The sequence below is a fragment of the Glycine soja genome, chromosome 5 (assembly GCF_004193775.1).
Source record: "Glycine soja cultivar W05 chromosome 5, ASM419377v2, whole genome shotgun sequence".
NCBI classification, from domain to species: domain Eukaryota; kingdom Viridiplantae; phylum Streptophyta; class Magnoliopsida; order Fabales; family Fabaceae; genus Glycine; species Glycine soja.
Genome location: NC_041006.1, coordinates 36,390,747 through 36,407,285, shown reverse-complemented (window position 1 = coordinate 36,407,285; position 16,539 = coordinate 36,390,747). Strand labels below are relative to the sequence as shown.

The following is a 16,539-nucleotide window of genomic DNA, read 5'->3' as shown; positions in this document are numbered from 1 at the left end:
AGATAAATGTAAGTTTTTCTGCGATTACTTTTAAAACTAACAATTTAAGCAATTTAGTCTATCATAAAATACTGGCATATTAATTTATCGTATTTTTTTTACTTTAGAAAATTAAATTCAAAATTTTCATTGAATAATTTGATAGTATTACACAGTTTTAGGGACTATATAGCCTGTGTAGATATCATTCCTCTTAGGCGAGGGACTAAATAGCAAATGTAAGTAATTGTTACCTTGACCTATTAAAAATAGTAAAACGCCACCAGGAAAGTACTCTCGCCGCCGCATTGCATCCCTAGGGGCGCGACAATAGTAATCGTTGATTGTAGTTTATAAAGTTAGACACGACGTTTCATTTCAGTTCCGTAGCATTTTACTCTGCAGCAGCAGCAGCCACCACCCATGGCGTCGTTTTCTGCCGCCGTCGCTCAGTTCTCCCGTGTTTCACCCACTCACACTCTGCTCCACTCTCACTCTCACGATAGGCTCTTCCATTCTCAATGCCGCCCTTTCTTCCTCTCGCGTCCTTCCCATTCACTCCGGTACGTTCCTATCGACTACTAGGTTTCTCAAATCAACGTCGTTTCCTTGATCCTTTTCGCATTTGGTTTTAGATCAAATTACACCAATGCTTTCTATCTTTGACCACACATACAACAGCTAGTTACTTGCTATTGTGTTTTACTTGAACATTCCTGATTGAATGATGCGACTTTACTGTTTTTAATTCTTTTTAGTTTTTGCTCTTAAAAGAAAAAGAATAAGCTGAGAAGAGAGAGCGAATATCAGTTATGAAACGTAATGTTTGATTATTAAGTTTATCAGCTTAATGGAGAATTTGAGGTTATATTCCCTCAGTTTGAATAATAAGATTATAAGAGCAAATTAACAAAAGTTGTAAACATCGTTTGTTTGGCAGATACGTGCTAAATAAGCTTTTAAGTGATTGGTTATACCACACACAGTATATTCTCTACTCTCCCTTTTTTTTTGTTTATTTATCCTTTGCAGAGCATAAACTGTTTTCTAGGAATTTTGGCAGTATATACGTGTTTAAATGATTTTCTCCCCATGAAACTAGTTGAAATTTTGAATGAGTGAGGAACTTTTCTCTCACTTTCTCATCACATTAATTGCTTTTGAATGGCATATATATAGGGTACAAAGAGAAGAGAGAGACAGCTTACACACACTGACCTAACCCTACTGTCTCCTATGAAAAATAAGCTAGCTAAGAAACAATACATAAAATAAAGCAAATATTCAACACTCCCCCTCAAGTTGGAGCATATAAATCATATGCACCAAGCTTGAGACATATAGACTGAAATATCTGCTAGCTGATCATTAGAATTAATGAACTCAGTGACAATCTCCTTGGACAATAGTTTCTCCAGAATGAAATGACAATCAATCTCGATGTGCTTAGTCCTCTCATGAAAGACTGGATTAGAAGCAATGTGGAGAGCAGCCTGATTATCACAGTATAACCTCATTTGCACAACTTCACATAATCTCAATTCCTGGAGAAATTGTTTAATCCACATAAGCTCACATGTAATCATAGCCATAGATCGATATTCAGCTTCTGTACTGGACCGAGCAACAACAGTTTGCTTCTTGCTCTTCCAAGAGATAAGATTCCCTCCAATGAAGACACAATAACCTGATGTGGATCTCCTATCCATGGGACAACCAGCCCAATCTGCACCACAATACCCCGATAGTTGTGTATTTCCCTTGTCCTCATACAACAATCCTTGTCCAAGAGCTCTCTTAACATATCTAAGAATATGCACGACCGCATTCCAATGATCAATATGAGGATTTTGCATGAATTGGCTAACTACTCCAACAGCAAAGGAGATATCAGGTCTTGTAATGGTGAGATAAATGAGTTTTTCCACAAGTCTCCTATACCTCTCGGGGTCAGGATAGATATCACTCTAATTTGCCATGAGCTTCAGATTTGGATCCATAGGATTATCAACAGGTCTACAATTTTGCATGCCTATTTCTTTCAGAATATCCAGAGCATACTTCCTTTGAGAGATCACAACACCATCTCCTGATTGAGCCACCTCAATACCAAGGAAATACTTCAATATCCCAGGTCTTTGGTTTGGAAATAGCTGAATAAGTGCTCTTTTAGCTGAACAATCTTAGTAGCATCATTCCCTGATATCACTATATCATCAACATAGACCATTAGATAAATACACTTTCCAGGGGATGTATGACAATAAAAAACAGAATGATCGACTTTACTTTGTTTCAGCCCAAAAAGTTGAACAACATGACTAAAGTTACCAAACCAAGCTCGAGGAGATTGCTTCAACCCATAGAGAGATCGGTGAAGCTTACACACAAGACCATACTCCCCCTGAGTAACAAACCCAGAAGGTTGCTCCATATAAATATCCTCCTCAATATCACCATGGAGGAAGGCATTTTTAATATCAAGCTGATGGAGAGGCCAGCGACGCATGGAAGCCATAGCAAGAAACAGACGAACAGAGGTGATTTTGGCTACAGGAGAAAAGGTATCACAATAATCAAGATCATATATCTGTGTGTAGCCTTTAGCTACCAAGCGAGCCTTAAGCCGATCAACCTCACCATTGGGCCCAACTTTAACAGTATAGACCCATCTACAAGTCACAGGTGTTTTGCCAGGAGGAAGAGGAACAAGTTCCCAAGTACCATTACTTTCAAGAGCCTTCATTTCATCAATCATAGTCTGTCGTCAGCCAGGATGATCAAGTGTCTCATGGACATTGGAAGGAATAGTAAGGGAAGATAATGAGAAAACAAAGGAAGCATATGAAGGAGACAAACGGTGATAACTTAAGAAATTATAAATAGGATGAGGATTACGAGTAGAGCGAGTACCTTTTCTGATGACAATGGGCCAATCTGAGTCAGAATCATGAGAAGAAGAATCCATGGGTTGAGGACTGGTTGAAGATGGATGAGGATCACGAGAAGAAGCTTCAGGCACTGTAGATCCAACTTGCCTTGTCCTGTGTTGATATGTAATGAGAGGTGGAGAAGCAACTTCAGGTGAATTTGGTGGAGAAGATGGGACAACACTAACATTTTGGTCTGAGTTACCTAGAGGACAAGGAGAAGGAATTGGAAGAACTTCCTGGAGAGAAGGGGAATGGTTCATGGAAGGTGAGAAAAAGGGTGTATCTTCAAAGAAGATTACATCCGCAGACATGTAATATCGTTTTGTGGTTGGAGAGTAGCACTTGTAACCTTTTTGAAGATGAGAATAACCCAAAAAGACACATTTGACTGACCTAGCAGAAAGTTTGTCTAAATCAGGAGAAAGATCATGGACAAAACAAGTACAACCAAACACTTTAGGAGAAACATGAAATAATGGGTCATGAGGAAAAATACCCTTTAGCATTATCACTTCTAAAAATCTTAATTGTTTTGCCAAATTGATTCTCAATCTCATTAAAGAACGACACAAATATAGGCAAAAGTTCAGATCTGTCTTTCATTAAATAAACCTAAGTACATCTGGAGAATTCATCAATAAAGGTTACAAAATATCGAAAACCAAAAGATGTAACACGACTTGGTCCCCAAATATCAGAATGAATGGTAGAGAAAACCGAGTTACATCTTTGTACAGTTTGAGGAAATGATGACCTAACATGTTTTCCTAACTAACAAGACTCACATTCTAAGACTCTAAGATTCTTAAGACTAGGGACCATCATTTTCAGTTTTGGGTTTTGAAGTTGCAAAACAGGACACAGGAAACAGGAAAGTTGGATTCTAAGTAATAAAGTCCTCGTGATTCACGTCCTTCTCCAATCAATCGACCCATCCCATGTTCCTGAATAACAAAAGATTTCGCAGTAAAGGTTATTGAGCAATTTAATGAGTGAGTTAACTGACTTAATGAGATTAGATTATATGGATACTGAGAAACAAATAATACAAAATTCAATTTCAATAAGGGAGATAATGAAACTTGACCACTTCCTTGAGACGCAACTTTGGAGCCATTAGCTACAGTAACAAGGTGAGGAATTTTTGAAAAAGAAATGGATGAGAAAGAAGACTTATTACCAGAGATATGATTAGAGGCACCTGAGTCAAGTATCCAAGGACTGAGACCTATGAAGCACGGACACTCCAATCCTTTGTCGTGTCCAGTGTCCGTCACGCGTCCGTGTCAGTGTCCGACACCGACACGACACCCGTATTACGTTCTATATTTTGGACATTATAGTGTCCACGTGTCTGTGTCCATATCGTGTCCGGTGTCCGTGTCCGTGTCGGTGCTTCATAGACTGAGACTTTCAATGGATTGAGAAATACATGTTGTTGAAAAACCTGGTACAAATGAAGATTGTACTTGGTTGCTGGACTTCTTAGATTTGAGCTTCAAATACTCCTGATATTCTTCATCAGAGAACCTAGACTCCGATTTCTCTAACTTAGACACTTGTGCTACTTTGTCAGGAAAGCCATGCAATGAATAACAGTTTTCCTGAGTGTGACTCATCCTCTTGCAATAGGTGCAATGAGGACGTCCACCCCTTCCATTGTGGCCTCCTCTGTTGTTGCGGCCTCCTCCTCTCCTACGAGGTGCAATCATGGCTAAAGTTTCCATAGCATCAGTAAGATTTTCATCCTTCAATGCATGAGGCATACGAAGAAGTCTAGTGATGAGGGAATCCATTGATGGAACTTGATCTCCAGCAAGAACTTGATCACGCACATGATCAAAGTCTGAGTGTAGACTCCTCCAGATGAGAACCATATAAAACTTGTCCAGTTTCCTATTCACCTCTTCCAATGAATTAGCCACAAGGAACCTTTTCAACTCTTCCACTGCAGCACGAGCCTTACCTACATGTGCAATCATGTCATGGCTGGTTTGCTTGAGGGTTGTAACCTTCATGATTGCATCGAACAAGCTCTGAATATCATTGACAAAGATCACTTGGGCCTTCTCTCACTTTCTCATCACATTAATTGCTTTTGAATGGCATATATATAGGGTACAAAGAGAAGAGAGAGACAGCTTACACACACTGACCTAACCCTACTGTCTCCTCTGAAAAATAAGCTAGCTAAGAAACAATACATAAAATAAAGCAAATATTCAACAAAATTAATTGGATTTTTTGTGTTTTGCTATATACTGATTCTCAGGAAGGGTCTTACTTTACCACGAGGAAGGGAGGCACCAAGTACCACAGTACGTGCTTCATTTACAGGTAGTGACTTACTTTTATGCTAGAACTTGTCCTTTTTGTTTTGAAATAGACAAATATAGTAACTTATGTTTTTTACTTTATTTGCAAGCAGATGTTTCACCTAGTGTGTCCTTGGAGGAAAAACAACTACCCAAAGGAGAAACTTGGTCTGTTCACAAATTTGGTGGAACTTGTGTGGGAACCTCTCAAAGAATAAAAAATGTTGCTGACATAATTCTTAAGGATGATTCGGAGAGGAAATTGGTGGTTGTCTCTGCAATGTCAAAGGTGACAGATATGATGTATGACCTTATCCACAAGGCTCAATCACGCGATGAGTCTTATATAGCTGCATTGGATGCTGTTTTGGAGAAGCACAGTGCAACTGCACATGACATACTTGATGGAGATAATCTTGCTAGTTTCTTGTCTAAATTGCATCATGATATTAGTAACCTAAAGGCAATGCTTCGTGCAATATACATAGGTTATAAGCTCATCAACAATCTCTTTCTCTTTGATACTCTGTTCTGTTTTCTCTTGTTCAGTTATATCTATTTCTTTTATAAATCCTCATTTGAACCTAGAATGTTATCTTCAAGTTGTCCTTGTTTATTATAAGTTGACATTTATGGCTTTCACTTTCTGGTGTTGTTTTCACATTGTAATGGTATTGATGTTGATGCATATTGCATTAGCTATGTCTTGGTTGCTATTTTACAGTATTGATCATTGCTTATGTCTTGGACACTATTGTATGACAATAATAATAATATATGGTACTTTTTGGTCATTAATGTCACATGACAGATCAGATGTATTTCATGGAAGATACTATTAGTCACATGATCTGTACTTCTGTAGTATACATGTAATTGATCATATGACCTGTAGTATACATGTAATTGATCATATGACCTGTAGTATACATGCAACTGGTTAGATGACCTGTAGTACACATGCAATTGGTCACATGACCTGTATTATGCATGTTTCTTCATGTGTCAAAAATCAAAGTATGTATAAATGTTCACCAGCTTTGACTTTATTTTGTTAGGGATTCAACATAGATCTTAACAGAAACTAGTCACTGCACTATGCATCCTCATTCAATTGAGATCTTTACACCAATCAAGTTTTATTTGGTTGGTGAACAAGAGATATACAAGGGAGATAAGGAGTGAAAATAGAAAAGTGAAATTTGCTGACCATGTTGTTTCCTTGGAACCATTTGTCAGGGTTGGAACACAAGTTTGAAATGGGGGCAGAGAGGAGGTGGCAGCTGAATGTGTTTCTTGAGTGAATTTCTAGAGTTCAAGATAACCCTTAGATTACCACCATGGTGCTTTTTTGTCCTGCATGCGGTGGTAGTATAAGACCTAAAGTGACTTGCAAAAAGGATGGGTGTAAGAATTACTTGAAGAATTAGAGTTGAACCTGTGTTCTTATCAGGCATTAGATGATTCAATAAGATATTAGCTTCATTAAACTTCATTTATAGTAGGATTTACGATAAGAACATCCCTTGTATCCATATATTTGCAATCAGTCCCGTTCTGTAGAATCATGGAAAGAGTTTAATCCTAAACTTAAGCTTTGAAGACAAACTTTGGAATAAAATGGTTTTCACTTGAGTAGGAGCAGAAAGGAATATATATGCATTGCAATTTTTGCAAGAAACAAAAGGAAAATGATTTAGAAGTGATAATTGTAGAAAATATCTTACCACACATTTCTAAGTTTAAGCATATAGGATCAATATTACAAAATGATGAGGAAGTTAATGAACAAGTCACACGCAAGATATAAGCTGGGTGGTTAAGATAGAGAAAGGCTTCTGTTGTAGACCGCCTTGGCATAAATCCAAATTAAGTCAAACAATTCCAGTCGCTTCTCTTAATCTATGCTCAATCACCTTTTCCCATAATTTCATAGTGTGATCTCTGTAAACTCCTTTTCCACAAACAAGTGATATTTAGTTTTCTATAGATATTATTGCTTAAAATGAATTTGAGTTAAGGAATTGCATTTTAAGCCTGACTAACATTCTTAATATCTTGCAGCTGGTCATGCAACAGAGTCCTTTACAGATTTTGTTGTGGGACATGGAGAATTATGGTCTGCTCAGATGTTGTCTCTAGTTATTACGAAGGTATGCTGTTTTATTTAGAAAGATATGTTTTTCCCCCCTTTATCTGAATTTAGCTCATTGCATCATGCTTCTGTTCCGGTTCTACAGAATGGGGCTGATTGCAAATGGATGGATACAAGGGATGTCCTTATCGTAAATCCTACTGGTTCTAATCAAGTTGATCCTGACTATTTGGAATCTGAGCAAAGACTTGAAAAATGGTACTCTTTGAATCCATGTAAGGTAATCATTGCTACTGGATTCATTGCAAGCACACCTCAAAACATTCCTACCACACTGAAGAGAGATGGAAGTGACTTCTCAGCAGCAATTATGGGTGCTCTATTTAAGGCTCGTCAGGTCACAATTTGGACAGATGTTGATGGTGTGTATAGTGCAGATCCTAGAAAAGGTTTGTTATGCTTCGTACTCTGAGTTAAACAATGAGTGGACTGGATCATGAGAATTGGTTTTTAGTAACCAGATGGAGTTCCAGCTCTGACATATTGATGATGCTTTTTGTCTTGCGTTTGACTGCCATAACATGAAGTTTTGATTAAATATAAACAATTATATCTTCTGCAGTTAGTGAGGCTGTGATTTTGAAGACACTGTCTTATCAAGAGGCATGGGAAATGGTGAGTTAGATGCTGGAAAGCCTCAATGCTCCTTCTGCTTGTAAAAACTAAGGAGATTAACTTCCAAATTGTCTGTTGTACAGTCTTATTTTGGTGCAAATGTCTTGCATCCCCGCACAATTATTCCTGTGATGCGATATGGCATACCCATTATGATAAGGAACATTTTCAACCTTTCTGCTCCTGGAACAAAGATCTGCCATCCTTCTGTTAACGATCATGAAGATAGGCAGAACTTGCAAAATTTTGTCAAAGGATTTGCAACCATAGACAACTTGGCACTTGTAAACGTTGAGGGGTGAGTCATGAATTGCAGTTGTGTTACATGATGAATAGTTGGCATTTTTTGCTGCATGAGGATTTCTATTTAATTTAAGGTTTTCTTTAACCAATATTAATTGTCCAAGTTGTAGATTCCAATGAATTTTTCTCTGATGCTTTTTTGCAGAACTGGAATGGCTGGTGTTCCAGGTACTGCCAGTGCTATTTTTGGTGCAGTAAAAGATGTTGGAGCTAATGTTATCATGATATCTCAGGTGCACTTATAACTTTTTTCAATTTTTCTAGTTGTTCACGTTGATATATACATCATTATTCAGTAACAGTATTTGTGTAGGCTAGTAGTGAGCATTCTGTATGCTTTGCTGTGCCCGAGAAAGAAGTAAAAGCAGTTGCTGAGACATTGCAATCTAGATTTCGTCAAGCTTTGGATAATGGGCGTCTTTCTCAGGTGCTAAATCCAATTCTTCTAAAACCTAATGCATGTTTCTGTTCAATTGTTAAGACTTGATTCACTTGAGTGATATCAGACTGAAGATTTATCATTCTACATTTTGTGGATTTTAAAACTGGATGAAACATTTGAGTGCCATGCATGGTTTTAAATTGCAGTTGTGACGTGGTTGTCATGACTCAACTTTTATGTTACGGCTGCAATTGTGGTTGCAGACCGCAATTTAAAACCATGTTGATGTGCTCTTAATTTTTTTAAGAGGTGTTGTATTATCTTTTCTATGTAATTTGTCTTCATTGTGTAAGTGTTTTAATTTTCATCTTAGTATTAATTAACAATAAGGGCATATTAGGGTTAGAATAAATATGCAAGCTACAGTCCACTTATTATGATCTAGAACAGTGGAAGCAAACATCAGTGATGCAGATATCAACAGTTGGGACTAAGACTATTATTTTTTACACTAGATTAATATAAAAACAAGGATTACTATAAAATGTCAAGCACAAGGATCCATTGGGAACTTCTTTAAAGTGCCAAAGATGAAGGCTGAAGGACATCAAACAACACTAAGGCTTGAGCCTTGAGTCTTCCTGGAACAATTGTGCATTATGCCTGTAGAAGTCATGGTTGAATTGCATTGAGTTATCTTTGCCCGCTTATCACAAAAAGTTTGGGTGTTACCTTTCAATTTGTTCACCAATTGTTGTATTTGTTGCTTGGATGTAAGGATGTTCATAATATAATTCAATAAAATACTAACTAGGGATATGCTACTTTTTTGCTCTGAAAATGTGGCAATAACGTATTTGATAATCAAAAGGAAATGCAATCTCTTGGAATATACTCATGTCCTCTTCCTCACAAGATAGTTGGATGTGAAAGTTGTGTTAAATGGAATGCTTCTTCTTCATCCTCTTTTTCCCCTTCAGTTTATGTGCATATTTCTTTTGTTTGTTAACTATCATGAAGTAGAAACTCGAGAACCAAGTAATTTCATTTCTTCTGTTTAAATTAGTAGAAACTTGAGAACCAAGTAATTTCATTTCTTCTGTTTAAATTAGTAGAAACTTGAGAACCAAGTAATTTCATTTCTTCTGTTTAAATTAGTATTTGTGACTGAATTGTGTTAAAATTTAAAGCTTGCTATTTAATTACCTTTATTGCATTCAAAAATGTTATGTATCATCTCTCAGGTTGCAGTCATTCCAAATTGTAGTATTCTGGCTGCTGTTGGCCAGAAAATGGCAAGCACTCCTGGTGTTAGTGCCTCCCTTTTCAATGCATTGGCTAAGGTTAGGAAATTATGTTTAAGATATTACTTGGGTTAGAAATTTTTGCATATTTTGTTATATCTTTTCGCTTGTTTTATGTTCAAGCTTGTTTTCATGAACAGGCCAATATAAATGTCCGTGCTATAGCGCAAGGTTGTTCTGAGTACAATATTACTGTTGTTGTTAAGCGAGAGGATTGTATAAAGGCTTTACGAGCTGTCCATTCCAGATTTTATCTCTCAAGAACCACCATAGCAATGGGCATTATTGGACCTGGATTAATTGGGAGCACACTACTTGACCAGCTAAGGGATCAGGTGCAGTTTCTGTAGACGATTTTGTATGCATAAATAGTTATTTTTGGTTTTACCTTGTTTATTTTTGGTGTGTATTTTGGCTTTTATTATCCTTGGTGTGAAATTAACTATTTTTTTCAAATTTAAAATTCCACTTCAAGGAAATAATGCCTATAATTGAAGAATAACGTTTATTTTAAATAGCAGGTAATTTTCTTTATGTTGAAGCTGCACCAGTTGTAACTGTTGTATGGATTAAAATACATTTTCAAAAGAATTTATTTGTTTGTCAATGTAAGTAAAAAAGGTGCCACCACATTGGAAGTGGGACATTCTAGTGTAGTGTTTATATACAAGACTTTGGGGTCTCCAACTTCAATGACTAGTTTTTGTTGTGTGGTTCTTCCAAGGTTCTTATCTAATTGATATCAGATATTTCTGCTGTGTTTCACAACTACAAATGAGAGGCATGTGTGGTGATGCTGGCATTGTAGTTTTTGCTAGGGACTAGTTAAAGGGTTAGTGCACAGCCTGCCCATGTGGGCATGGGGCTGCGAAGCAAGATGGAATGTTAGGATCCAATTGCAAGGTATGAGACTTGAATCTCACATTTGAAGTTTAGGATGTATAAGACTGTTAGCTCTCCAAACTACAATGACTCGCTTTTGTGGTGTAGATCTCCCAAGGTTCTTATCATTATACAAGATAGAGAAAATTCAGATGATTGCTTTCAAAACAAGTAATTGAAAGAAAAAGAATAAGAGAAATTGTAAACTAGGACTTAAATAGTAAAACACAGTTAAAATTGGCTTAACTGAAGTTTAGTTAGTCTTCTTAATAGCTCTAGACAGCTGAAATTCCTATTGTAAGCTTGCAGAACAAGGTAGCTCTAGTATTTAAACTCATCTTCCGTCAGATAGTAATAAGTGATTCATTAATCAATAACAGAAAATAGATTCAGACTCTCTCTATCTCTAGAATTCTATTAAATATTAATAGTTTTCTTATATGGGGTATTTACTTGTTATGCATCTCCAATTCTGACTTTTTTGACTGGGAGATATTTCTTCAGAGATTTGATCCCTGGCAAGCTTTTTACATTTCCGTGTTTAAATATGTTCCTGGTATACTATAGTGGGGTAACTTCATTTTATCATGTTAGCATACTAGAATTGAAATATGTGGCAAATTCCCATGACAATTCTTTTAATGCAGGCCTCAACCCTGAAAGAAGAATTCAACATTGATTTGCGTGTAATGGGCATACTTGGTTCAAAGTCAATGCTTCTTAGTGATGTGTAAGTTGAACCACTCTGACTGAAATATGTCTTTGAATGATAATTAAATTCCTTGCTTGTATAACTATAAGAGCCCTTTTATGTGAGAAAGCAGACTTCATTTTACACTTCACTCCTTTTACCTTTTTTGGAAAGCTTTATTGTTTATTATATATCATTTATGTATTGTTATTTGGATGAAAGAAGATTATTATATTTTTAAGTAAGCCATAGTAACATGATTAGGTCTCCTAGATAGAATGGACTCAAAATGTAGGCAATACCTGATTGCTTTTGGGGTGCCATGTTTCTTGATATGGATGATTTTTGAATTTCCTACTTTGGTTTGACAACTCTCTCTTGCTAACAATTATGAAGTTAATCTGTTGGCAAGAGGAGTTCATTGGTTAATACAGTGGTCATGAAGCTACATCAACAAAATTCATCCTATGATTTGTTGGTTATATGTGTATTCTTGAAGTTGGTTTTTGTTCAATCATTATATACTATTATTGCTCCTTGCAGGGGCATTGACTTAGCTAGATGGAGAGAACTTCGAGAGGAAAGAGGAGAAGTGGCTAATATGGAAAAATTTGTTCAACATGTACATGGAAATCATTTTATACCAAACACAGCATTAGTGGACTGCACAGCTGACTCTGTCATTGCTGGCTATTACTATGACTGGTTGCGCAAAGGAATACATGTAGTTACTCCAAATAAGAAGGCAAATTCAGGACCACTTGATCAGGTAAAGTAATCCTTATTGTTCTTTTGATGTATAACATGTTTGTGTTTGTTGTTGACTTATCTCGTGTAATGAATGCTGTAAGATATTTTTTCTGCAAGTACTCGGCTGAAAATGGAAATTCCCAGACATTAATTTGGATTAATTTATTTTCTAATTTTTTATTTGTTTTGTTTTTTTATAAATTAAAGAATAATTCATTTAAAGGAAAGGGGAATACACATCATCGCATTATCAATATTAGGGAGTTTGGATAGGAAGCTTTTACTCTTATTTCTATCATTTACTTCATACCTCCATCCACTGGCAGCTGTCTATTTTTTCCTCTTTTCTTCTTTAAAATCAAAATATCATCTTGTGAGTTTGTGTCATTTTTGCAGCTATCATATTTGCTAGTACCAGAGTAACTGTAATCTTATTGTCCAGCAGTTATATGGCTGTCACTAACGTGTAGTTAGCTGCGTCAGACTCAGCATAGTATTCAGTTAGGCTAAATTTCAAAGTGATAGGCTGGTTATTGAAGTGCAAGCTAAAGTTCACTATACAAGACTATGGAGCCAACAAAATTAATGATTCAATGCATCATTTCAGTTTTAAACAATTTTCTCAGTCTTTTCTCTGTTTCTCTCTCTAAACCCAGGTTCACTGGACTCAGTTGACTAGTGGCACAATTGTTCTAACAGGAATGATTTATAAGTATAAGCTTGTTACATTTAAATGTTAATGTCAACCAGTCTGCAACTTGTTCTCTTGTCATTGTCCATTTTATTTAGCAATTTGGAAATTTATTGCGTTTATACGTCTAGTGATGTTTCAGATTTCAGTTATTAACATCTACGATCAAATTTCATAACTGGAATGCTGAACAACAGTAGGCGTTGGCTTGGGTTCATGCTTTTCTGATAGAACAAGTACTTTGAACTTGAAGACATGTTTTAATAATATTTTTCATAATTTTGAAAGTGTTTTCTTTAAGCTTCAGCAGTTGTTGCTTCCTAGTACTCATGCTACTTATTTTGAGGAGCTTTTTCACATCTATGCTCTCTTTATCCAGTATTTGAAGTTAAGAGCTCTTCAAAGGCAATCCTATGCACATTACTTCTATGAAGCAACTGTTGGAGCTGGTCTTCCAATTGTTAGCACTTTACGTGGCCTCCTTGAAACTGGAGACAAAATACTGCAAATCGAAGGCATCTTTAGGTTTGCTTTGATGTGTTATTTCTCTTTTTTTGTCTGAATTTGTGGATTGACACTGTCAATTCTCAGATCTTGCATTCAGTCTCATTTGTCCACCCTCTTCCAATTTTCCCATTCTAAAGACAAAAAATTAGAATGTTATTTTGAGGATTATTAATGACTATATGGGGATTATTCATTAATCTCGATCATTCACCATGAGTATTGCCTCTGTCTCTGCAGTGGGACTTTGAGTTACATATTTAATAACTTCAAAGACGGCCGGGCTTTTAGTGAGGTAGTTTCTGAAGCAAAGGAAGCAGGTTATACTGAGCCAGATCCAAGAGATGATCTATCCGGAACAGATGTTGCCAGAAAGGTACAATTTATAATATGGTATATGTTTACTGAATTTTGTTGTCAAATGTTAATAAAGTTCCTTTATGCTGCAGACATAATTTGAATTTCGATTTCATTTAGGATTTATGAGTAGGCTGTAATTTAAATGATCTAAAAGACTATATCCAAATTAAATATTTATATGTTTGAGGCTGATTTGATCAAACATTTTGAAGCTTGAATTCCGTTGCAGGCTAGAATTTAAATTTGATATACATCTACCTATCCAGTTATCAAGTATTTCGATTCATGCTCAAATTTGATATTTTTAATTGTTGACATGCTGAAAGCATTTAATGATTTAAAAACACAAATCAAAAGTTGATAATATTATTAATATTCCTCTTTTGTGCCTATACACAATTGAAACATTATTAATATTATCAATAGTCCTCTTTGGTGCCAATACACAATTTTTGTTGAGCAAATGTCCTAATTTTAAATTTTAAATGTAGAAATAAATAAATATATTGGTAAGTATTTTTTTATTTATTGTGAAATACATATTTAGTTGACCCCACTCTAGAAAATGTTTGGTTGTTGTTGTAACTAATTGGAAGGCTTGCTTGTTTCTGCAACTAATTGGAACATGTAGGCTAATCACAATGTCGATCTTGGTTCATGTTAGCATTTTTATGCTTCATGTAATCTGATTTAAATTCAACATCCTGAAGCTGCTTTGGCTCTACAGGTGATAATTCTTGCTAGGGAGTCTGGTTTAAAGCTAGAACTGTCTAATATTCCAGTTGAAAGCCTTGTGCCAGAACCACTACGAGTAAGAACCAATTTATATTGATTATTCAGTTTTTAGTTTTAATATGTAGTATTTTGATTGACATAGATGTTTTGATGATTCTGTGCAGGCTTGTGCATCAGCTCAGGAGTTTATGCAAGAGCTACCAAAATTTGATCAGGAGTTCACAAAGAAACAAGAAGATGCTGAGAATGCTGGGGAAGTGAGTAAAGTCTAAGACAGTATTAATTCTATGTTAAAGTATCTAATAGAATAGTTCTACCAACAGCTTCATACATGCATAATTCATGCATGGAATATCTTAGGGTTTGTTTTGTTTCCATACGAATTTTTTTAAAAAAAAAACTGCTACTTTATTTTCATTTTATTTTATATTTTCAAAGATATGTACAGGTAATGTTGAAAAGGGGGCATTTTATAATTTTTAGTGATAACAGAAAAGGGAAAAAAAATTCCTTACAAATTAGGTACCCTTAGCTTGTTATATATTTATTTTAATTCTGCATAGTACATGACACAGAAACATATAGTACTTATTTGAGACACGGTAGGTGGGCCAGGAATTTTCTGATTAGACTGATGACATACCAAAACACCAAAGTTTTGCATATCAAATCTTCAATTGGTTGGTTAATGAAGACTCTCCGACCTGATGGAAGGATGCTTTTTATATATTTCAAGCAACCTAGATTTCCATATAGACCTTGATTTCAAGTAAAAGTATAGTATGGCATTTTGATTTATGTTGGGTTTGCGGTCTCCTGTTTGTGTCCTTGACGATATATATAAACGTCTATTTTTCATGATGACATCTCTCATATATGTATATTATGTCCATTAAAAATACGTATGCTTTTCATGTCCTCCGCATACAACTCTGAGATTGCTATATTTGCACTCTGAAGGTCTTGAGATACGTGGGAGTGGTGGACGTGACTAATGAAAAAGGAGTGGTAGAGCTGCGAAGATACAAGAAGGATCATCCGTTTGCACAATTGTCTGGGTCAGATAACATTATTGCATTTACAACACGAAGGTATAAGGATCAGCCTCTGATAGTTCGTGGGCCAGGAGCTGGTGCTCAAGTCACAGCTGGTGGAATATTTAGTGATATTTTACGACTTGCCTCATATCTTGGTGCTCCATCATAACGCATAATTTTCTGCATGTTTGGTTTCACATCCACCGCTCCGTAACACATTATCTGAAGTTGCTTTTATGTCCAAAACGTGAATTTTGATCGAAACGTATGATGTCCATGGATATCCAAAAACATGCAAATTTGTATCATCAATTTATTTATCTTGATTTTCTTCTTAGGTTATTTGCTGCTTATAACGTTGTAATGTAAGCTTGTTTCTCTTATCTTTTGTCTGGAAGAATAATAAGGGAATGGAACAGAACTCCATTTACCTTTTTTGAGTTATATTGTAAAGGAACGGAAGTAAATAGAATTATTATAATTTTCAACTTCACTAACTGCCTTTTTAATCTATGGTAAAAAAAAAAAAAGACTGATGATGATGTGCAAGTTTAATCTATAGTTGAGTATCGTATCCTCCTTTTGCACGTAGTAGATGCTTGCACTTCAATGTAAAAACAAAAGAGTAATTAGTTAATCATTTAATTATTAAAATAATATTTTAAAATAATTACTAAAATATAATTTACTAACTGTACTGTCTTTATAAATCTAAATTCTATCGCTAATCATTAATTATTAATAGTTTAATACTAAACTGAAAATATGCACAAGTTTGATATATTTTGTGCTTGGTTATTTAGATTAAGTGCAAATCATGGAAAGACCATTTTTATTCATGGAAGTTGAACTACTTTTTATTCTTTTACTTCCGTCACTCCATCAGTATTTAAAAAAAATAAA

At 35.5% G+C, this 16,539-nt stretch overlaps 1 protein-coding gene across 1 annotated transcript; it reads left to right on the top strand.

Moving 5' to 3' along the window:
• Positions 1 to 195: 195 nt before the first annotated feature.
• LOC114412867 (bifunctional aspartokinase/homoserine dehydrogenase, chloroplastic-like) lies at positions 196 to 16,129 on the top strand. The gene is made up of 18 exons (XM_028376959.1): positions 196 to 542; positions 5,185 to 5,249; positions 5,341 to 5,715; positions 7,292 to 7,380; positions 7,468 to 7,771; positions 7,945 to 7,997; positions 8,081 to 8,295; positions 8,446 to 8,533; positions 8,614 to 8,727; positions 9,927 to 10,025; positions 10,127 to 10,321; positions 11,516 to 11,598; positions 12,103 to 12,328; positions 13,380 to 13,525; positions 13,745 to 13,880; positions 14,592 to 14,675; positions 14,764 to 14,856; positions 15,560 to 16,129. Exons 1-18 carry the CDS (start codon positions 403 to 405, stop codon positions 15,803 to 15,805), a joined length of 2,751 nt encoding a protein of 916 aa, XP_028232760.1. The 5' UTR covers positions 196 to 402; the 3' UTR covers positions 15,806 to 16,129.
• Positions 16,130 to 16,539: the final 410 nt, after the last annotated feature.

Bases quoted from the DNA above. Each gene is read 5' to 3' on its own strand.
- LOC114412867 (XM_028376959.1), top strand. From the start codon at position 403: ATGGCGTCGTTTTCTGCCGCCGTCGCTCAGTTCTCCCGTGTTTCACCC. The intron at 8,728-9,926 runs GTGCTAAATCCA...ATCATCTCTCAG, and splicing joins ATAATGGGCGTCTTTCTCAG to GTTGCAGTCATTCCAAATTG. The intron at 10,322-11,515 runs GTGCAGTTTCTG...CTTTTAATGCAG, and splicing joins TTGACCAGCTAAGGGATCAG to GCCTCAACCCTGAAAGAAGA.